General features: G+C 36.1%; 1 protein-coding gene across 2 annotated transcripts in view; it reads left to right on the top strand.

Annotated features, from left to right (window-relative positions):
* Window positions 1–24,437, top strand: part of CRIM1 (cysteine rich transmembrane BMP regulator 1) — a 175,778-nt gene that overhangs the window by 139,605 nt on the left and 11,736 nt on the right. For both annotated transcript variants that reach the window (XM_054629706.2, XM_077175737.1), the window contains 4 exons: window positions 11,359–11,515; window positions 14,099–14,220; window positions 18,233–18,442; window positions 22,741–22,956. In XM_054629706.2, coding sequence (XP_054485681.2) covers window positions 11,359–11,515; window positions 14,099–14,220; window positions 18,233–18,442; window positions 22,741–22,956 — 705 coding nt within the window. The remainder of the gene's footprint in view (window positions 1–11,358; window positions 11,516–14,098; window positions 14,221–18,232; window positions 18,443–22,740; window positions 22,957–24,437) is intronic.

Genomic DNA, 24,437 nt, shown 5'->3' with positions numbered 1-24,437 from the left:
GCAATTCAAAAAATCCTATTGTTAAACAGCCTATTTTCAACTTAGCTTTTTTTGTCAAAATTTAGATTTTGAGGAGAAATGTTTGAAAATTATATTCTTGGGAGTGGGTGTTCATATATATGCAAGTGTATCCATATTTATGTTTATTTCTATAACATATTCCTATATTTATTTATATACATATATAATATTTTAGTTAGCATTTTTGCAGGCTTTAACATTGATTTCTTTCCAAAGGAGAAACACTGTGTCTTGTGAGAACTTAGTGCGTATCAAGAAAAATGTTTTTTCTCTATGTGTTTCCTTGAGACTTCAGTGTTTACAGGTGAAATATAAATCAGTATCAGATTGGCATTTGGAATTGGCCAACAAAGTACCCCTGTGGAGTCCTAGTCTCAGCTGCAGGATGCATCTCTGTGGCTGCCAACCCAAACTAGGAGCTCTTTGTAATGTTATTGTAGTTTTTCAGCTTTCTTGCAACCTCTAAGGCTTCCACAACCAAAGTATTACTCCGTTTCTCTTCTTTTCATTTCAGTCCTCTCATTCTCAGCCACTTTGTAAGCCAATATGACTATTGTAGGGGTCCCAAGTAGAAATGGTCAAAATAAAATCCTTAAGCAGTACAAACTAAACAGTTTTAGGAATGGATTGGTGTTGGAGAGGACATCCTAACAAAAGTAAATATATGGCAAGCCATAACAATATCATGGCAAATAAGAAATAGTACCTTTGTAAAGGTATTCATGGAAGGATGACTTTCCTTAGCTTACATCCAAGCTATCGCGTACTTGCCTTACTTCGTTCTTCCTAAGGAAAACATTAGAAACATTCAGGTCTGCTTTTAATGTTGTAATTTGATTTTCCTTCTCCTTCTGTTATTATTAAATTAATTGGGGAGTTTGACCCAAACAAGAAGATGGACGTTCATGACAAGTTTCATCATCTGTGCCTCTGCATGCAGTCCTTCCCTCCAGTATGGCGCACTGGAGACGCACCACCACTCCAAAGGATGATTTCTTTTGCCCTGGTTACCAGACTGCATATGGACACAAACCACGTCTCAGGATGTTCTTGATTAGAGTATTTCTGATTAAATAGTGCATAAGAACCTATTCAGGGGAATTTTTCTATTGCCAGATTTGCTTGAAATTTTCTTCATTTTACTGTAGCAAATTTTCTGAAGCAAAGTTAATAGCATCATTTATCATCTCTTTTTTTCAGTTAAATAATGTGACTAGTAGATTGCTTAAAAATCTCAGTTATTTAGAAAGAGGAAACCTTTATTTTCTAAGGAAGTGAAGAAAAATAACAGCTTGGAAATCTTCATCATTTGGTGGTTATCAATCAAATTGACAGAAATTGAATTTTTCTGTCAAGTAATGTCTGTTGCTTGCAAGGCTCTCCTCTGGACAAAAGAGGGTGTGAGAAATGAGAAGGAGAGGAGTCTTAGGTCAGATATGCTGAAAAATGTACTGTGTTTGCTCTCTGTGTTTTGAGATCCTTTAATGTCCAAACCTGTTCAGTTGCATCTTGGTTCTCTTAAGGACATCAGAACACATCTTTTCTTTAGCTCATGTCAACTCATGTGGAGTTTCAAGAACATCACTATTTTATTCTTCATCCACTTGCTTTTTGCTGGTCTAATCTGCTCAACAGAGTCAAATTTAACTGCCTCATTAAGGAGTCCCCCATGCCCACACTAGCATTTGAAGTCATCATATCCTAATTCTATTAATCTATTTCCAATAAAGTTTCATTTTTGGTTAATTTATCTTTAGATAGCTCTGCTGGATGTTTGTTATACTTCAGTTATTTCAGCCAAAATAAAAGCAAAATTATAAAGTGGAAGAACATAGTGAAGGTGTAATTTGTTCTTCTTTATTGCCTGCATTTACATTCACGTTACCAGAAATAAGTAAACAGGTTTATTTGGAATGATTATGTAAGTACAGTATAATGAGATTTGTTTGGTACCTCATTGTAATTTAGTTTTAAGTCTATCCCACCTCGTTCAAGCCAACTACAAAATGAGAAGGAAGAGAGAAGCAAATCAAAACATTTCTATCACATTATTTTAATTGAAGTAGTTTACTTTGTCTTTTATCCTTCTTTTCATTTCTGCAGTGAATGCAAAAACATGGTGTAGCAACATGCAGTGAAAAAATACATGCTGTAAAGTAAAATAAAATATTTTTTTAAAAGTAGCAGAGCCAGATCATAGTTATAAGAGAAGGGAGGAAAAAAATATCACTGAGCAGAGTGTAGACTTATATGGGAAGAAAGTTCAGTAAGTACACATGGAGCCACAAATGATGAGAGAGAAAGAATGATCATACTGACCAGAAGCATCCAGAAGCTAAAGCAGCACTACATGACAACAAAAGGCAAAAAGTAAAATTCAGAATCTAGGAAGAACTGCTGCAGAATACCAAGAATAAAACTAAAACAAGTAGGCCAAACAGGAAAGGCATTACCAAAAAAAAAGAAAAGAAAGGATGGTATGAGATGATACAAGAGCAAAACACAAACAGAAAAAAGCAAATAAGGAAAACATTGTAGTGTGCAGCAATTGCTCTTGTGTTTGGAGTGTCTGGGCCTTTACTTTCGTTGGGAGAAGTGGAGTGGAATGAAGTCCTTAGGAAGACAAATCCATTTGGAGGAGTCCTTGTGGAATACCAGTGGTCTCCTGTTTGTGAGGCAGGACTCCTCTTGTCCCAATGAAGACTAATGGCAGGATTAATAATGCCTGCTGATTGAAGGAACGTAGGATTTAAAGCTGACTGGTAGTTGCTGCTGCACACAAAGTCATTCTTCAGCAACTGTCTGCACTGCAGGCCTTGTCTGTTCCCTGGATTAGTTTCATGGAAAAAACCCCTTTGAAATCTCTCCTGTGACTGAGACTAGTATTTTACCCCAAATGAATTGAACATGTAGAATATCTTCAGGATATAACTGTGAGCATGTATGAGTTTAATATTTTTTTAACATTTCAAATCTTACTAAAATTGAATTAGTGGTGCTGTTAATTTAAAAAATTGTTTGCATCATTTAGAAGGCTTATCTTTGTGGTTCCAAGATGCAACTGTCATCCAGCTTCATTAATTTCAGCCTCCTTATGGAGCGATGCAGCTGGAGAAGGTGAAGATGGGTCATTTTCCCTGCACATTATAATGCATCACTTTCCACTTTGTGTCATGGTCTCTTTTGTCTGTCAAAGCAAGTCATGCAATCACTATTCAAAAATAAGAAATCTTGGTATATTATGCGTTTGCACAGTCTCCTCAACATGAAACCACCTTCTCCCCAAAACACATCATATGGATACACACAGAAATAACTTTGGAAGCCTTGGTACCTTTTCCTTTAATGAGAACAACACGTTTTCTACCATGGAGTTAAAAGGAGACGTTATCCTTCAGTCTATACTAGCACACACCCGAACCATGGTCCTCAATATTCTGGCAAGTCACACCATCTCCCTTTATAGCTGATGAAGCAGAGTGAAATTCCAGCATGGACTTTGGGCTTGGCAATGTGGGTCTTTATTTAGTTGCATAGGCATTCAAAAGCAGGATTGGTAGGTTTCAGAAAACTTAGGTAGGTTCATCTACAGGCTGTCTGAAAAAGCATAGGGACTGATGATGGGAAAATGCCTAAGAAAACTTTGCAGGACTGCAGTGAGAAAACACATCTCAATTCCTCATTTTTGTGTATTAATTTTTCAATAGTTAGAGTTCTAACCTTCCAATCTTATAGCCAAAATTTGAATATTTCATTCCTGTATTTCTGTATGTAGTGCATACTGAGAGATGTGTGTTCTCAACACTTAAATTCTCTCAGTGTTAATTTTTCCCATTTAAATAAACTTATTCTATGTTCATTTCTATGTCAAACTGTGGTCAGACAGTAACTGCATACTAATCAGACAAAATGTACTTCAGGCAATGCAAAATTCCAGGAAATAGTAGAGTAAAATATGAATTAGGTAACACTTTTCTGTTTTAGTAGCAGTTGTCTTCCAGTGTTACTTCCATTTTACAACAAATTACATGGAAAATAAAAGTTGTAAAATAAAAATCCAGGTAATCTTTCTTAGTGCTAAGGAGAGCGCATATTAGATTTTTGAGTAATTCTGTAAGAGAGAAAAAGGATGTCTTGTTATCCTTCTGCAGTGATATAAAAGGGAATAGCTATTAGAGGCAAGACTTCAGTTAAGGAAATACAACCATAGAAAATTAGGATGGAGCATGTTTCCTAAAAATTTAAGGCTCAGGCCAGGAAAAAATAGTACATGGTCTTGTAGAACAAAAGCAGTAACTCTAAGCACACGTGCAAGATAGTGGAAGTGCTCCCTGAAGAGGATGGAATCATGATGAGCAACTCATGCCAAATAAATATTATCTGTATTGTCACTAGACTGAGTCTTTGGCAGGATCTCTGAAGATTACAATATACTGGAGTTAGTGCTTACAATATATCTTGTGCAACAGAAGCAGATAAGAATTTCACCTGGCTTGCCTTGTGGAAAAAAAAGAAAATCAGCATGCTTGAGGCTTGATCATTATACAGCAATTCCACCTTTGAGATAGTACTGCTACAATTTCATTTTCATGAATTCATGTGTTGAATGTGAATCCTAGATTTGTTTAGAGCACATATCCAATTAATTTCCCTAAATGGACTCACAAGAGGATTTATTTAAACAGGGTTTTCTAGCATCACAGTGCCCAGTCCCTTCATTTTTTTTTTCCAGCTTTTGTGAATCATGATTTAAGTCTAACAAAAGGAGGGAGGGTTAGTGTGGATCTGTGGAGGCAATATATTCAGAGAATTCCAGTTACTGTTAAGTAACCTAGTTTTCTCCTTCATAAATTTGCCTCCCCAGATCCCCACCCCCGAAGATTAAGCAGCAGTAGCAATCCACACCGAGAGGACGGCTGAGGAGTGCTTAATTGTAAAGGTACTGTGAAACAGTTCTCCTGGTATGATCTGTCCTCAGCATCAAGAAAATAATACTGGTGAAGGTATGTAGCTAGCTTTGTGTAGCCATGCTACAAATTTGTAAAAATGGACACCAGCCTAAGCCAAGTTGAAATACTGACAAAATTCTTGTCATGTATCTATTCATATTCCCTGGCAGTTGTTTTTTTTATCTGTGAATTACTGGACTGAAAACTAAAAGTATTTCAACATAGAATGCCTTTTCAAAACTTTGTTGAGTAAGATGATTTTCAGTCCTTATGATACAAATGTCAGTGTGTCCATATGTAAAATAATATTTTGGAAAAACATAAATATCCCAGTTTAAGAGCCTAGAGCTTTTTAAATACCATATATATGCTAGAAAAAAAGAATGTTTCTGGTTGTTTTTGTTTTTTTTTTTAGAAGAGCTGGAATTACAATCAATCTATTAGAAATTCGAGCAGAAGACTCTTTTTAGAGCTAACATGCAATTCATGGAATTGAATTTTGTTTACTTTTTAGAGGTTTTTTGGGCAATATTTTATAACACTCCAAATACTCATAGGTTCATGTGAGGTAGGGATGTGAGCACTCTGAAATCAGGAATAAATCATGCATACAGTGGTTTGAGTTTAGGACAAAGGCCTGTGATTCCTGTTGAGCTGCATTGCCCCTGAGATGCCATACCTGAGTAAGAGAGGTTGTGTTGTATCTGAAATATTCCACTGCTAAGTCAATTCTACCAAATGTAGGCATTGCTAACATATCATGGGACAGAATGTTTTTGTTGTCCTGTTTGCAAGGTGGGACCTCGACTGTAGTGGGTCATATCAGTGTGTCAGCTGCTCTTAGATGCTGATTTTTGAACATGGTTTTCGTTCCTTCAGCAGCCAGTTTTACTCAGTTTTACAGATATCAGACGACCTTTTAAAACTAGAGTTGATGTTAATATTGAGAATAAGATACTTTCTGGAAAGAGTTTTAAAACACCAGATAGTTTGTGTGTAGAATGCTCACCATATCTTGGTAATCATCAGTTCTCAAGACTTTTTTTCTACAGTGTTATCCTATCCACCATATCCCAAAGAGATTCCTCTTAAACTGTGTAATGCTCTTCTGAAACTCTCAGTATCTGTTTTATTATAGTCTGCATGTATGAAAGGGTTTGTAAATGTGTAGAGAAAGTGGGGAAACAAATCAAGATATTTAGAAGGAGCTTATGGACAATGGTGACTAGGCTTAAATACCTCACTAATATCTGTTTGTTTGTTAACAAGTCACAAATGGGGTTTTTTGGAAGACTAATTCATCTTCAGCTGTTCTTTCTGCTTGTATTTGTGCAACAGCATCACATTAAATTGATCTGAATAAATCCAATAATTTGAAATTCCCATATGCAAGTCAGCATATAATGTGTTTAATTGTATAAAACTACAGAACAAAGTATTTGCTAGTACTGCAGTCTTTAGAGGACTCAATGTCTGTAAGCAATAGCTTTTGCCAGCATGGTGAGGACTAGTGAAGACTGTGACTAGACTGTGAACTACCAACTGGACCTGTTGGTAACTTTTTTAGGCAAAGCCTAAAAAAAGGCTTTGCTGCTGCTTTTGTAGTTGTGGTTGCATGTGGCAGAGAAAACTGCATGGTCTTGTTGTGTGGGTGGGATTCACTGCTGTAAGTACTCAGTGCTTGTTAGTCCTCAAGTATTAGTTCTAAGCAGAAGTTCTATTTAACAACAGCATTGGTTCAGGACAAACAACCTTTCCATGTTTAGTGTCCTAGCCTTCTAGTGTACTTGATTCTCTCAGCATTTTATGTGATATTTCAGCTAATGTCACATTAAAAAGCTAAGTATTTGTTGTAAAAATACAGTTCTATGACCTTGAGACACTGAGGAACACATTCATCTTTTCTTAAAGTCATAGCTCATCAGTATCATTCTGGAATCATCCAATATCCTGCATCTGAAGTCTGCGCTTGTCATGCAAATTGTTATCTGGGTCATGTTTTATAAGAAAAATTAATGAATGTGTTTCTCCTAACCGTGTAGAACTCTACCCTCAATCCAGATATTTCCCTAAGCAACAAAATGAGAGATGTTTTCCCTTTAATTAATTTCCTGTTCATAATTTTGTTTCTGTTTTAGTCTTCTACTTCCTATCTAACCATCAGTTTAGTTCCCTATGTGATGTCACTATAACTAATCAGTCACAAAACCCAAAAAATAGCTTATACTTTGTGATCAGAAGCTTAATCCCATTCTGTTAAGAGTTGCATTGACGTGCAAGTGCGTAATGCAGTTCTGTCAAACTCTGAATGGTAGTTTTCTTCTGCATTAGCTTTTAAAATGTTTGCTATATCCTCATTGCAGCCTGTCTGGTTGCCCTGGTACACTTTTGAAGCAATTATTAGACCAGGTAGGGCTGGAACTCTTCTCTGCAAATACATTCATGATTTAGGATTCTATTTCCTCATTAAATTTATCAAAGCAGAGGTGGAAAACTTCCTCAAACAAATATTCTCCTAACATCTTATCATAATAGATTTCCTCAGTTCATTGCAGTTGACTTTCATGAACTAGTGAACTAGTTCTCCTTGTTCTTTAGTATGTGTCACTTGAAACGCAAAAACTTAGCAAAATTTCTAGGTTTTACTTATCTTTTCATAATGAATTAGTCATTCATTTAGTAGTGATAAATTTAAAGCAATAGCTAAGGCTATAGAAAAATTGTTAGGATGACAATTGTATGCACTGAATTTGATCCACATATGAGTATTTAGGTTTGCAATCTTTCTCTCTTCTTTCTTTCTCTGATAGCTATGTTTGCTTTGTGAGATTGGTGATTCACTTAATTTTCTGATAAAAATACCTGGCTTAAAATGCTGGACTGTGCTTTTCATCAGGCCTGTGCAGTGGACATAAACTCTGTACCAGATGGTACTTCATTTAGAGACTGCCTGCTGTTGTCATGTTTTTAATAATGTTTTAATAGGAGACATTTAGAAAATTAGATGTAAATTCAGAAAGCAGACCAGAATTCACATCCTTAGTTTCATGACACTGCATTTCTTCATAGAGATTTTTTTTCAAAAACTATTTAAAATCTATTTCCACAGTTTGTACTGTCATGCTATCAGAAATTTAAGTGCAATAACATGTTAATTTCAGTAAAGAGCATCTTAGCAGAATTTAATTTTCAGCATCTTATTAGAAAGACTGTGAGCAGAGGTCTGTGGAGGATATTTTGATCACCTCATATATGACATTGACATAACACTAGAAAGTTTATACATTAACAGTTGTCTGCATTGACTTCACCAAACTTTCCCTTTATGCTTGACATAGTCAGACTTTTGATGATTTCTCATATGCTGTTTGTCTGTTCCTGGGAGGCAATGGTGATTACTAGTACCCACCTCAAGGCTCTGAAGTGCTTTTCTTTCTTGGCCACTTACAAAGTGAAAATTCTTTTGAGGATAGCTCACTATGCAAAGGATTAAGCAAGGAGGATATTGCTTCGAGACTGGATCTCCTAGTTAGTATGTCAGCTGACTGTTTGAGTTTTAAGTATATTTAACATCATAAGCTACTTGGGATGAGACACTGGGGATGTCCTCCTGCTTTGTAGCATTGCCCTTAGACACCCTGAGCCTTCTAATAAAGTATATTAACTTTACATGTAACAAACTTCTTTTTTGTCTCTGAAAAGCAGTTTCACTAGCCAAATCAGAGCAGAATAGAAGACTGAGTCCCACTGGCTGTGGGACTCTGAGTCATCATTATTTTGCCATCTTCTATAACTTCGTGGTCAAACCTGGGCGTTGTATTTTGATAGCTCTCCTTAACAGATAATCTGGAGACAAATAAGATAGAGAAATATGCCAAGAAAAAAAAAAAAAGTTTTTCTTTTTTCTGTTTTTTTAAGATTTTTTTAATTGTTTCCAGTTCTTCATTTTACTTTTTTAAGATACCTATTTATTTCTCCCATGCCTTTGCATATGTACCTTCTTTTTTCTTCACCTGTCTTCATGATTCTACTGTTTATACACAGCCATGTAAGTATTTCATTTCCCTGACAAAGTATGCTTCAGAAAAGGAATAGTTCTGCTCAGTTCAGCCTGTGCATTTCCAGGTTATTTTCTGCTCAGATCAGTGCTGAGCATCTGCGGGAGATGATCATAACTTACATTATATCAAAGGTCATAACTTCATTTGATTATTTTTGGAGGTATCCTTCCACACATCCTATCCTTCTCTGTACATTCTTTATAAAGTTCAAGCCTAGCTTTAAAAATTATGACTACCCTATAAAGTGTTGCATAATGAAAAGTTTAGTTAATTTTATTATCACAGTGTGTTGCTAGGGAATAATCCTGTACAAACATCGTAGTATAAAAGCTCATAAATTAAAGAAAAATTCTCATTATTTTAACTTGCCTCAAAAAAAGTCTGTGTATTACACATAACTCACTCTTTACCAGAGAAAAATATCACAGTTTCCTCTGCATTATAATGTTTTAAAATCAGCATTAGTGGCTACATATTAAAAAGGTTAGTATTCTTTGTAGATCGGCCTGACTTAATCCTCCAGAAATGTGTAAAACTTCATGAAGATCTTTATGTATGTGTTTCTCTCTAAAGCAAGAACCTAAAACAAGGGCTACAGTTGCTGTGCAAAGGTTAGATTTGACCAAGAGTAAAAGCTTAAATCTTGTGGTATTGATTCTCTGCTTCCAGACACAATCTCTAGAGGTTATGAAAGGATCTGGCATTTTTTTTCTGTATTCTGAATGGCAAAAGCAACCCCAAACTTGCACACCCTTTTTGCTTCAGACACCAAATTTGCATAAAAAGGGAGAGGTGAGAGCCATGACCCTGATTATATTCATCCTATTTAAACTGAGCTCTGTTGTTTGGAATAAGGAGACTCTTATGTTGTATTGCACTTGCATACCCAAATTCCACCTCAGAAATAGGCAGTGGATTTGCTGGTTTTCCCTGAGGTTTTGGTCTCATTCTGACACAGCAAGGAACAAATGCCTTCTTTACCAAGTAAGCATTAACTTGGTAGAATAGATAAGGAAACACTTGGCTTAGCCACATCTGGTTAAGTCAATATTTTGGAATCTTAAATGGAACATTACAAAAACAAAAGGAGAAGCATTTAAGTAAAGCAAGATTCCTTCTGTAGTTTTCCTTCAGAAAATTGCCTTTTAAGAGAATAACTCAGTATTAATAATTGATCTCCTCTTTGAAAAAGCCATGTCCCTAAATGTTCATCCCCCTGAGGGAAAGTGGTCTTCAGGTCTCAAATGAGGAGCACATCTGGAAGAATAATCTTCAGCTGACCTCTGTCCAGCCAAGGCTTCGTTGTGGTGTGAGTGTTCCAGCTAGAAATCAGCCATCCTTTAAATATCACTCTTGAAGTCAGGCCTTTGGATATCACCCATCATATTCTTCTATTGAAGAATCTTAATTGTATGACCCTCTTTTTCTATTTTGATCTCACTTTGGCTATTGTAATAATGGTCATTTCTTTCCCTTGTGTTCTGCATCCTTAGTGTAAAAAAACCCATAATTCTCTGTTTCCTCTCACCTCTGCAACTAATAAAAGAACATTGTATCTCACAATACATTAAGAGTGGTCTTTCTGGCATTTCTTCTTTCAAGAAAAGCAAAAAGAAATTGATCAATCTCAAAATAGTAAATTGCAATGAGGGGATATAATGACCTTTATTTATCTCTGTACCAGAAAAATTGAGATGCCGGCAGTTCAACATCTTCCTTATGCCACCACAAGAGGCGGAAAACTTGGTGCTGGATTTCAAGAAACAGATCTTTTAGTCTAGCATCTCTAAGCTTCAATCATATCTTAGGGTATTGCAGTTTTATTTTTAAAAAGCAGATCTTAATCAAGTTGACAGCAAACAGCATAAAAAAATAAAAGTTTTTAATATATCCCACCCTTTCACTATTTATTTAAAATAAGTAGAAGATAAGTAAAGATTATCTATATTGAACAAAGGCCTACTAAACCCATATAATGTGTGGCTATTATATGTTATTTTAGATGTGTTATTAAAAGCCAATGGAGTGATGGATGTTGGACTCCAATTGGCTGAGTATCTGTTCATAAAACCACGTTAGTTTGTGGTACCAGGTGGTACTCCCCAAGCTGCTGACAGGAACTGAAGAATCCTGTAGTGTCTGCTCATACAGTTTGGGTTGTTACTGGAGAATTCTGTCAAATCTTTTAAAAACAGGACAGTCCAAAGGTAAGGCCTAGCAGTATTAAGAAAGTGACAAAGTGAAAGGGAGCAGAAGGTTCAGTGTGCTGAGGATGTGTTTGGTGTAAGCCGTGTTCATGTTGTGATAAGCTGTGTGTGTCCTTGCAGGGGAGGAGCTGTGCACCGGCCTCATTTCGGGCTGTTCCTTGGATTGTTCCTTCGGCTTCCAGACTGACGCCCACAACTGTGAGATCTGTCAGTGCCGGCCACGGCCCAAGAAGTGCAAACCCATTGTATGTGACAAGTACTGTCCCTTTGGATACTTGTACGTATTCTCATCCTGAAAGCACGCTTCATGCAACCCCCGTCTACGGGAAAGACACAAAAGTCCAGGCATATCCACTTGGGTTTGCCTGTGGCACAGCGGGGGGAAGTAGGAAAATAGAAACATCATTACGGATGTGGGAGTGCAGTATTCTTCAAAATGGATTTGGATCAACACATTTAGAAAGAGAAGCTCAAAAACCAGCAGATTATAAAAGGAAAGCAGTGCTTAAATTTTGTTGAAGAATTTGACAAACAAGATGAGAAAGCTACTTACAAGTAATATCTCTCACATGTAGCTTTTTGAAATTCTTTTGGCATGCTTTGAGGAACTTCCAATTTATAGCCCATTTATTTTATTCAAATTATTATCTAATATTTCAAGTTTCTTTTAACCTTGATATGACAGCAGACTAGTTTTAGTAAGACATTATTGTTAATTACAGGATTTGTGAAGAATAGTATTTTATCTTATCTATGTTTTTGTAAATGCATTCAAAATCTGTATTTGTGGTAGACTTCTTTTTCCATAAAAGTAAATATTTATGGTTGTGAAACAGGTGATGAAAACTAAGTGGGTCTTTTGTTGCAGAAGTTTCTTAGTAATTAGTTCTGGTGGTATCTCTATATATTTTACCAGAAAATTATATTTTGTATGGGTTCATTCCACGTTACTGCCTGCTTTTCACAATAGTTTAATTTCTGCCTCATGACAGGAGATCTTCAGATAACATTCAAATTTTTCTATTTTTTGCAACTCCTAGTTTTTGATAGTAATACTCCTTAAATTTCTGCTTCATTTTAGAATTCTCTTTGGCCCTTGTTCATAAATGTTGCAGGCTTTTTAATAGCCATTTTTACTGTGGTGTGTCCTCTTAGTACACTGACTAGTAAATGAGAGAGGAAAAGAAGGGATTTTAAATTAAGGAGTTAATAAAATTATCATCAGGCATGTTGACTTCAGGACTGGCTGAGACTTACTGTCAGTTTTGCAAGTGAGAGAAAGTAGAACCAGAGGGAAGTTACAGAAAAGGAATCCTGTAAAGAGCAGTAGTTTTATTCTTTATGTATCATGAGTTTAATACATTGACCTACAGAGAATAATTACAATTCATGTATGTGATTTTTTTTACTTAGATGAGCTGAACCACACTCTTTTTCCTTTTTTTTTTTTTTGCTCAAGTGTGTGCTAAACAGTTTTATCAGAAAATCTATGTGAACTATATAGCAGAAGCACTTTAAAAATGACAGCACATTTTAATGGGCATAGTATGGTAGTTGTAAGATTGTTTTAAAAACTAGTTGATTTCAAGCTGATGCCAGTGTTTTCAGGAACCCTGTCTTTGGGATGATTTTTCCCATACATTTTTGTGCACCTGAAAAATATATGAACTTTAAACCTTTTTACACCATTTGGAGAATAGTATTCAATTTAAATTATGTGCTTACATGCAGAATATAATTTTATTATGCACAATGGCTGATATTTTTAAATAATGAATGTTTAATAAAGTTTTCAGATGATTTTTTAGAAATTGGAAATGAGCACTCGAATCTTGTCATTCTCTACAAAATACATGAAAAATTACACTGAATGAAATTAATAACATATAAAGATATCTTCATATGGAACTAGTTGTAATATAAAGAGCTAAAGTTGTGTCAAGGACTATTTTAGGATCATTTCACTTTGAGTTTTACCTTGGTGTGAAAATTATTTAGATTTGTGGTTGTATAGCATATTTGTTCAGTTTACTGCTACTGTGCCAAATTCTTTTTTAAAGTACCATGTATTTGGCTTCCAGGTGTGTTGTGCTCATTAAAAACATGGAGTGTAATGGAGGACAAATCTCTATTTTAATGTAAACATTTAGTCGCAAATAGGACACAAAAGAAGGAAATATTAAAAGAAAAGTATATTAGAGAGTGAGCAGTTAGGGATTAATCATCATATTTATGACCTTTTTTTAAGACTGTTAAAAGTTAGTAATTGGAAATATTGAGTTGGTGCATCTTTAGAGAAACCAAAACCTTTTCATAATTGTCTGAAAAAATCTGCTAGATAAAGCTCACTGTTTAAAAGCTCTACACAGTAATGGAAAGAAGCATTCCTTTTGATGGGATAGGAATACATCAAGTCTTTCATTCTCCACTCTACTGTATTGCAATTCGTTATTCTCAGCCTTTTAACTAAAAATCAAATAAAGTTTTCTACAGCTTAAAGCCAGGCTTTCTAGAGATTTACATCATTTATTTCTCCTCTATCCTGCTAGATCATGTTCTATAACTTCCCATGTCTGTTCTTTGTTTCGTACATCTGTGCCAAAAGTTTGAATAGTATTATCTGCCTTTGTGAAAAAAGACAAGGAAACATTGAGCATAGGATCCACTGAATGGAGGGAGGATATGCCAGGGATGGAGCCCATAAAGCTTGTACAGCCCATAAAACCACTGAATCTAAGGGTGACAAGTACCAATAATTTTCTTTGCTCATCAGTCATTTCTAGGGGGGATGCTCTTGCTTTAAAGATGTAGATATTTAAAGTGACTTGCTGACCTTTTACAAATTATTTTGCTCATCTAGGAAGAACAAGCATGGCTGTGAAATCTGTCGGTGTAAAAAGTGCCCCAACCTGCCTTGTGGTAAAATCTGTCCATTGGGCTTCCAGCAGAACAGTCATGGCTGTGTTATCTGCAAGTGCAGAGGTACGTGCCCCTGCATTACCACCTCTAACTACAACTTGTTTTCAAAGCAGGTGGAAACCAGGGTGAAAGAAAAGCAATACTGCACAGGATATTTACAAACTGAAATATGGTAACTGAGGGGGAACCAGTTCAACATTGCTCAAAGACATGTATTGTTTTGCTGGTGTTTGTTTGTATCTATTCATCTGGGCTTCAACAGAAAGCTTCAGCTCTGCTTTTATCTCCCACTACAAAGTCACAAAAAGCTTGTTATCATTAATAAAAATTGGATCAGAATCTTAATAAGCAACTACTAATAATAAGCTAATTGAGGGCATTTTTTTCAGTAGTGATGTTCATCTTGCCTTCTTCACCATTGCCTTTTCTTTACAAACAAGTGTTGGATTTGATAAATATCCAGTATATCACATAAAATCGGAGTGCTGTTTCTTGGATGATTTTCAGGCAGTCTTAATGAACAATGAGTAGAGAAAACAGCTGCCCAGGAGAAAGGACTTGGTATTCTTAAGCTAAAAATTCACACATGCCACATCCCCAACCTATAACCACCAAGTTCAAGATGGACCTTGAGATCAGATGTTCATTTGTTGTCTGCCATATACTTGTGCTGCTTTCAGCATGTCTCTTCCTTACAATATTTTCAGGTTAGGTTCTGTATTAGTCTGGGTATCAGACTTCCTTCATTGCTCATCTCTATGTGTTGCATTTAATAACTTTTTGGTTTTGCTCAGTTTCTCTCTAATCCTAACTGCTTTTTCATGCTTATTTTCTTTGACTCTTACTTGTGTGGTTTGATTTCTAGCTGTAGTCAAGTAAGTTTTATTACTTTCCCATTGCTTTGTTTAATGACCCTATTCTCAACTTCTCGCTATTTCTTTTGCATTTTAAAAAAATTATAAAATTAAAAGAACAAGCTATGGGAACATAGCACTTGTAGAAAATATATGAGTTCTTGAAGTCACTCTCCTGTTGTTGAAGGCAAACATGCAATCATTTGAATCAAAAATATCCAACACTCTCTTTTTTCTATATAATATTATACAATGCAGACAGTTTAAAAAACTTTCAGACTTCTAGCAAAATAAAAGTTATAGTGTTATAAACATATTTTGCAGATATGAGAAGCAGAGATTTCATTGACATAAGCTAAAATATATTACTTTTACTATAAATTAAAGTTTTAAAAATTAAATAAGAAAGGGTAACTGCTGAATGGTGTCCCATTGAGATAATTCTTATTACTCAATTTGTCATTTGTCTCACAATCAGAACACTTTTCCTGATTGTCATAATGCTGTAACTAAATACACACAAAGTGTTCCCTTAGATGAACCGTAATTGCCTCCCAGACTATAAACTTTGGTCACTAATTATGTGTATGCACACTTTTAGGTGTTCTCCTTAACAAGTATGGATTTTAAAATGTGCACAATTATTTAGTGAAATTAACTTGATCCATCTCTAAGTAGTATTTACTGTTGTCATGAACATAAAGATACCAAGCCATGAGCATATCACTTCAACATCACTTCATTTGCAGTTTTCTCAAAGAATGATTAGAACAATCACCACTATGTTCTGGGGAAAATGTGAGTACTTGTTAAAATTTTGACCCAGAATCCTTAAGTAAGAGGAAGGGTCGGGTAAATCCCCTGCCTGTGAATTAGCTCCCCTTTCTAAATTGCTTCTGACAGAAATAGCTTGTGCTAGGATTAATAGAACCATAGAAGTACAGGCTGGAGTAGTATCTGACAAACTGAGAGTCCACTTCTTTACCCATGCATAAAATAGGGTGTATCTGGATAATCCTTGACAGATGTTTGTCTAAGATTTAATTTATTAAGAATCTCCACTTTCAAAAGACACAAAAAACCACAACAAAACAGAAAGAGAAAAAAAACCAAACATTTCTAAAATAGTGTTATCCTGTGGTTAGAAACATATGACATTTTTAAATGAATTTTCTAAAATTAGTGTCTCATTTTATACACATTGAACTGGTTACTTGTTGTTCTGAGCTTAGCAGACATATGGAGCAACTAAGCACCGTTCCCTTTAGAATTCTTGCAATATTTAAGGGGTTACAGATGGAGACTTGTAAACATTTTTTGGGTGGGAAATGGGTTTCTAAGTCAAACAAACCCAGTTACTGCAGTGTCTCATCACTGTTCAAAACTTTGATACTGTGCTTTAGCCATAGTAAAATCTTCAGACTAGTAGAAGTAGTAGTGCTGTATTTAAATGTACAGTGCTCCTGTACTTGTGTCTTATAATGAACTTGCCTCTTCTGCAGTGGTGTCACATTGCACACTTTCTTTCCTTTTGAACTACTGTATCTCAGATTATTTCAAAGATACCTCTAGTTAGCTAATTACTCCCATTTTGCATTTACACATTGGATTTTTTCAAATATTAGCTTTTGTACTGATTGTTTTCACTTTCCAGTTTTTAATTACAATCTCAGTTTGTGAACTTCATTTTGAGTTCCTACTTATGTATGTTTCTCCAAATTATGGAGTGTACTTTAGAATATTTTAGGAAAAAATCTGATTGCTTCAGATACCCTTTTCCCTTGCTAAATAAGCAAAGTCTTACTATGTAGGACTTCTGAGTGTCAATAATCATTTTAATATGGAGCAGTATTCCAGCGATATTGATTCAAATAGTAATTTAAATACTTTGATACTAAATTATGAAAGTATAGTAACTGAATTTAGGTTTTTTTTCATAGTATTTCTGTTCATGCACCAGGATGAAGTCTGTTCTAAGAAGTACTTTATCCTTATGCAGCATTTTTGTTTAGTTCACAAAATGGTGTACTAATGTAACTTCTGTGCATTGGCTTTCTATTCTGATAATGTGCCTCAAACTAACTTTGTACCATCTGCTTGTGAAATCATCTTTGATAGATCTGCCACAGCTGAAGAAGTGCTGACCTACATACTGGTGTGCAAAAAACAAACAAAAAAAACCCACCAAAAATCACCCCAACCAACCAAAAAACCAACAAGCAAAAAAGCTGAACACTTCCTAAAATTACATGCAATCATTACTACTTCTCATACATTATCCTTTTTTAAAAGAAAATGAATTAAGAGCTTAGTACAAATAATGTTATAAGTATGTCAGCAGAACATGGTTGGCATACCACTGAAAACAAGTCAGTTCACTGACAAACTGCTCCTGCATCCTTCATCATAATAGTGATGTGGATGAGGGAGTGTTTGGCTCTAAATTCACTCTGCTGATTAACAGAGAATATATTGAGGCTGAATCCTGCAGCACTTAAATACCCCTTAAGATACAAATGAAACTTTATCCTCCCTGGACCAACTGCTTGTGTGTTCTGACAGAATGCAAGTAATACCACAGTCTAAGCTACTGTATTCTCATCTCAGTAAAAGGAAAAAGAAATGAGGGATGAAATTCTCATCATTCTCTTCCAAATATCTCATTTATTGTAGTAATATAAACAAATAATTTCTCACAGGAAGTACTTAATAGAATATTTCCAGTATCTACCATTACCCTGTTAGCACCTGATTGCAATTTTTTATCATTTGCAAGATTATCCATAGATCATTTAAATGTTTTTATATTCTACTTGCTCTCAGATATATCATAGATAATCTAATGTGCTATGGTATTTAAATATTTCATTTTAAATATGCTTCATGCTATCTGCTATTTCCCTCCATTGCGTTTCTCCTTTTTCTTACATTATTTAGACATTACTACATTTCTGGTTGATTAAAAAAGTATAGGTTCATCAGAAGAAAGTGATTATATTTTCCAAGGAAATACTACAGGAAATTCTACTACATCCTATTGCCCCTTTCAGTGTACCTTTTGATTGTTTCCTGTGTGTTAATTTAAGTGTAAATGATGGAACTATTATTTACTTGGTCTAATATGTGCTTTAAAAATAAATGCAATCCAGTCACAAAGTTGGCGTTTCTTCCTAAGCAACAGATGCTTATCAGGACACCTCATTTTTCTTTGGTTTTTGCAGAGGCAACAGCTTCCCTTATGCCTCCTGTTAAAACGGGCTCCTGCCTGTCCATGGATGGGCGGCGGCATGAGAACGAGGAGAGCTGGCACGACGGCTGCAGGGAATGTTACTGCCACAACGGGCGGGAAATGTGCGCCCTGATCACCTGCCCCGTCCCCAGCTGTGCCAACCCCACCATACATCCAGGGCAGTGTTGTCCCTCGTGTCCAGGTAACACATGGTTTCTTCCTCATGCTTTGTAATCAAGTTTCATTTCGCTTGTGTTCTGTTTCTTAATACATTAAATAATCTCATGCATGCTTCGGTAGTAGGCAGAGATGAAGGTTTCTAGGCCCTAATGTAACATGATGAGTTGCTGTCATTAAGTTCTCAGCTGTGGAAAATAGGAACTTCCATATTCAAAGCCTATGCAAGTTGTGGGTTCTAACTTGTTAATCTTTGACACATTGGAATCTTTAAACTAGTAAAAGTAAGTGAAAGTTTCTAGTTTGTTACCTATAATAGCAAGTATTGTAATATGCCATTACATTTTCATTTTTGATTTTGAAGTGGAGTTTTATTAAAATGTGTGTTTTACAACCCCTCAAAGATGTACACAAACAGATGTCTTAAGTAATTGAACATTATGATACTGTGTTCTGAGGAAGGCTCCTATGCCATCAGCAGTAGATTATTTCAATACTTTCAGTGGAAAGGCCAAGTACAGTTTATGTTGCATTCCAATATCATTTTAGTAAGATGAGAAACATCTATGAAAAAAGTATGGGTAGAATGTAAGATTAATGCCCTCTGTTTTCAGAATTGTTCCTATAGTTTTTTATGTGCTAAGTAGATTAATTTGTAATACAGTGATGTTGTCTATGACTTTATTGGAACTCAGGAGTAAGAACAATGAGGCTCATGAAGCTTCTATAAATAGAGAGCAATAAGACAGTATTGGCAGGATATAAGCAATTATGAACTTTTTCTAATACTTTGTAAAGAACAGGAAATCCTAGGGGCAAAATAAACAGATTCTCTTTCTGAAAGTGACAGAGAACAGTGCATCCTCCCAGTGACCTAAAATAACCAATCTCTTTAGATTGCTTAGACAAATGGTGATCTCCAATCCAGTTCACTCCTTGTGGTAACTGGAAAAACCAGTCAGTCCCCAGAAAGATGGAAGATTCCAAAGGGTCTCTCTTTCAGCCTTTTCACAATGATTTGTGTGGTATTGTAGGGGATATACTAAGCTGTACTTCATATGGATGGGGGCAGGTTAACATCAATCTTGCCTTATATAAACAAACAAGATTCAAAATTTAAAATGTATAGTGTTTGTTCCAATTCCAGCAATTCTCTTGTTAGGTCCCCAAGAGTCATCCTTGACTTCATTCTAATGTCAGCATACTCGTGCACGTTGATTTACTGAACATGTGCAGAATACTTCAGAGCATTCAAATAAGAGTAATGGGAATTTTGGTCTTCCAGCTCGGCCCAGCTAGTTACTTTGTGTATGGAGAGAAAGTTTAGGTAAATTCATTCACAAGCCTAATGTTCAGTTTGTGGAAGAAAGGTGAATATAAATTTAGCAGAATCTATTATCTCACACTATACATTTCTTGTGGATGAGATCAGTGTTTGATTCTGAGCACCAGCAATGTTGATCTCTTTTATAAAAGAGCAGCTACTTAGCCAGCAGTGTCCATTCCTTCAAGAGAGAGGGTCTGCTAGGTTTCTCTGTCTGACATCAATCCTGCTTTCAAGACACTGGTCACCTAGCTTCTGTGTAAGCAAAGTCATACTTGGTGTAAACTCTTACAATGCTAGGGGCAGACACAGCATTTTTAAAATTAATTACTATGGCCAAATTAGTCTCAGTGTGGGGTTTTTTTTCCCTCTGAGGTCTTATATTTGTTAGAAATGTAATTCTGATTTTATTTTGAACATATTGATTCCCCACTGATGATGTTAAATATATATCATGGCTTTAAGTAGGTTGGAATGCAGTTTGGAATTGTGAGACTGAGAGCATGTCACTCAAATGTATCTGCCATAAGGATATTGAAGTAATTAGCAGTCCTGATATACTGGATTTGGAATTGCACTCTTAACCTATCCACGTGGAAGTGGCAGCTCTCAGAGATCATTTTGTAGACTGAAAAAAAAACCTGGGGTTACATTTAATTCCACATTTAGTGAGTTTTCAGCAGAGCAAGATATATATTGAGTGCTAAAACGTCCCTTATAATCATGTTTCTATATATTAAGAGGTTTATATGGATCATCACAATGCTTGTAAAAATCTTAAGGTTTCCTGTAAGGTTTAAAAGCCATTAATTGCTACTGTTCCACAGAACCATGCTATGTCAAAAGTGTGTATTTGACCAATTGTTTCTTGAGGTAATGTAGTTGCACATTTGTGGCACTTCAGTTGCAGTGATACATCATTATCAGTGCTGCTGAGGGAGCAGTAGGCAACATATACAGCAGTGCTATCTGGTTATGCTTTTTTGATCAGGAACAGTAATTAGCTGTAGCAAAACAGACCTGTGACTTTGCAGAAAATTAAATGCAAAGGAGATGACTCAGAAAATTACCAGAAGATCTTAGTATTGCCTTTGCCATGGTGAGTTAAGACGCCATTGCATAGCACATAACATATTGTTCCAGCTGAAATAAAAATCTAACAGTGACAAGGCAGCAGACTAGCAATCTTATTTCAGGTAAATGCTGCTGAATCATGTATGTGGCTCATAAATGTAAGCAATTGGAAAAGCATGGCATAAGCAAATTGGTGAAAGATAAAATAATTCTCTGAAAGAAAAGCACAGGTACTTTGTGAATAGACTAAGATCAGTCAGTGTCAGCTTCCTTGAGTTCTACCAATCATTCCCCAGAAATGAAAACACAATTGCCTGGTTTCCTCTACGTGGCAGTGTCATAGAGCAAAGGGCACAAACGCCATTCTCCAGACAGGAACAGCAGTGCTAGAAACATGGAGAGAAGTCACAAGCACTTTGTGAGCCTTGGCCTGCCTAAATGACTAGAGGAGCTGCTGTACACTTAATTTTTCTCTCCTTAACCAAGATATTTGGGTTAGGATGATGTTCACATTAGGCATCATTATAATGAAGTAGGTGAGAGGCACCTTCAGAAAGTGGTTTAGAGATGTAGCACAATTAGCAAGAAGTCACTTTTTTCTTCTCCTCCATTCATAGCATAGGAAACCTGAGGAGGTTCAGTTCTTAACAGAGGCACTTAACTTAGCTGTCTATTATTAAATGGGTTGAATTCAGGCTGAAGGACATCACTTATAAGCCTGGGAGCTTCACTTTCAAAGCCTGTAACTTTCAAACTCATGGCTTCCACAGCTGAAAAAACAGGGTGTGTGAGGCATCTTGGTATCTATGCATAATGCATGGAAAAAGCTGGTGGACTCACTCCAGGTCCAAAACAACCAGCATGGTTGGCAGGCAACTATTACTGCCCTTATTGCCCCTAGTGTGGGATAGGCTTCAAAGGATTTTAAGCAGGCTGAGGATGGTGGCATAACTTTTTCTTGATGGTAAATGCTGAAGTACTCAAGGTACCTGATAGGTTTCTTTATTTATCTTTTAAAACACCAAGAGCTGAAGAGTTCCCCCATTTCTTTTATACCCCAGAGGCTTGAGGATCTCATGCTGAAAAAGAGAAACCGTTTCAGTTCCTTCCTTAATTTGAAAGAGGTCAAATTTGTTCTCTAAACTGCTGGGGTGAATCTTTTAGCCAGGGCTGCAGAGGTGATGTAAATAATTGTTTGAAAAGAATGTAAAGTTCATTTGTTGAGATACAATTACTGGAAGGATAAGGCTACAGATTGTGGTATTTCTTTATATCCAGGTGGGGTTTTTTTTCAAATTTGGCAGGTACTTTTTTTTAAAATGTAACAGTGATGAAGCACTTCCACTGATGTTAAGTGCTTGTACATTTTTAGGGGGCTGGGGGGTGGATTCTGTGTTTGGCTTTTTCTTTTCTGGGGGGTTGGGGTTTTGAGGGGGGTTGTTTGGTTGTTTTTTAATGTAGCATCTAATGATGCAGATGATATAGACACATCTCTGTTGGGAAACTTAACCTTTACCTGGACTTTCTAAATCCCAGAGGAGAAGCTTACTTATCCATCCTTTCAGGAATTGTATCTGAAGTTAATATTTAGCAGTTAAGAAACTGTCTGATTGTTAAAATTTTTCAGAAAATGACAATTGTCTCTTGGAATTCCAAAATCACAAGTTAGTTTGTTTTTTCTGAAATGCCAAGAATGCTTGAAGTTATCTCTGATTTATATTAACTAGTCTTTATTCAGGCTGATTCTCAAATTGTTTCCTGCTTATTTTTGATGAGATGCAGGTGCCATAAAGTCAGAAGAGCTTCATTAAGAATAATGTATATATTTATTTTCAATAATAACAGAAATTCTTCACCTTGTGTACAGTTGTTAATTATAAGATTCCCAGTTGATTTTGCCTCTCTTCCAATTCTGTTTTTCCCAGATGAAATAATAGTGCAAAAGCCAGAGCTCACCAGTCCATCAATCTGCCACGCTCCTGGTGGGGAATACTTTGTAGAAGGAGAGACATGGAACATTGATTCTTGCACACAGTGCACCTGCCACAGTGGCCGTGTCCTGTGTGAGACTGAAGTCTGCCCACCCCTCCTTTGTCAAAACCCCACCCGCACGCAGGACTCCTGCTGCCCACAGTGCCCAGGTATGTGCTGACATCCAGCTGTCATCAGAGCCCTTCCTTGATCTGAGGATGTCTAATGTTTCAGTATGAGAATGCCTCAGTGTGTGCTCAGGTGGTTATTGTGGTGCCTTTGTTCTCCAGCAGTTTGCAGTGACAGCCTGCAGTGCTCTAATCAGGTGCAAAACTTGACTGTGTGCAAGAGAGATCTTATGTGTAAAGGGGATCTGTGGCCCTGAACTTGCAAAATCTTGAAAGCAATCTAATAATGTAGGGGTTGTGTAAGAACCAGAATCCTTGGAAGGTTTATGAAATATGCACTCTTTTATGGAGAAATGCAGGATTAGAGAAACTTTGAAAGCAATCAAAGTGTTAGGTAAATACAGGCTTGTTTCTTTTTCTTTCTACACACCTTGGTTTCTATGAACCTTTTTGTTACTATCTTGCCTGTTTGGGGTTTGGTCTCAAAAATTGGTCTCCATTTGCTTTTACCTTCACATGGTGTCATTCTGATAGTGATTTGAAGGCAGCTGAGTAATATCAAAGCATTCCAGCCTGGCAGGCATGCCAGACTCCTCCTAGACTGCCTCACAGTGTCGAGAAGATAACAGGATTTGCTTTCCCCCAAGGAAAGATATTCAATTATAAATGAACATAAATTCCTATTTTACATAGCAAATGGGGAAGTTTATTGCAGTGGAAATTTAGTACAAACCTGTGAATTGTATGTAAACTCATTAAAAAAAATATGCCTTTATTCGAATCAAAACTTTAAAATTTACTTTAGGAAAAAATAGAAGCTAGGTTTTGCCATTAGGTTTTGCTACAAGGTATTTGTTTGGGTTTGGGTGTGGGGCTTTTTTCCTGACAAAATATTTTGTAATATTTACCTATGTAAACAAGGTAGCCAGTTCTCCTGACATATTTTTTTCATTATTAATAATGAACATTTGCTTACTTCAAAATACTGTTTCAGAGGAGCTGATCTTTCCTCACTGGCTATATAATAGGCTTAGTCTCATAGCTTAATGCAGGTAGATTGAGAACCTGATCTCAATGCTCTTATGAAGCCTTTCTTCTCTTTTTCTTAGTCCTGTTTATTGACCTGTAATGTGTGTTAAGGTACAGCTTCATTGCAGGAATATGTCTCCCCCATGGATGGGCATGAGAATTAAAGCAAACCATTGGCATCAGGCGGACGCACGATCAAGTTCCATTTGTTTCTCAACAGCTTATAATTAGCTCATCTAAGGCCACTAGTGAAGGTGACAGCAGCATAATAGCTTTTCACTTTGCATCATTCAAAGACTTTGGCTGACATGATAGAAGATGGGATTCAGGTTTTAGATTTTAAATTTATTCTCTCTTGTTTGAGATGAATTCCTATACATCATGCAATTTAGAGCAGAGTCACTTTCTGAGGGGTTGCTTCTGATGGTGATTGTTTTTCTCTTGCTCTCCTTTTTCCAAGCTTTTTTTCTTTTTTTTCTTGCTTTACTTTCTTT

Source organism: Agelaius phoeniceus, chromosome 3, assembly GCF_051311805.1.
Source record: "Agelaius phoeniceus isolate bAgePho1 chromosome 3, bAgePho1.hap1, whole genome shotgun sequence".
Classification (NCBI taxonomy): Eukaryota; Metazoa; Chordata; class Aves; order Passeriformes; family Icteridae; genus Agelaius; species Agelaius phoeniceus.
Note: the sequence above shows the minus strand (reverse complement) of the source record. Positions and strands in the feature narration are given on the sequence as shown.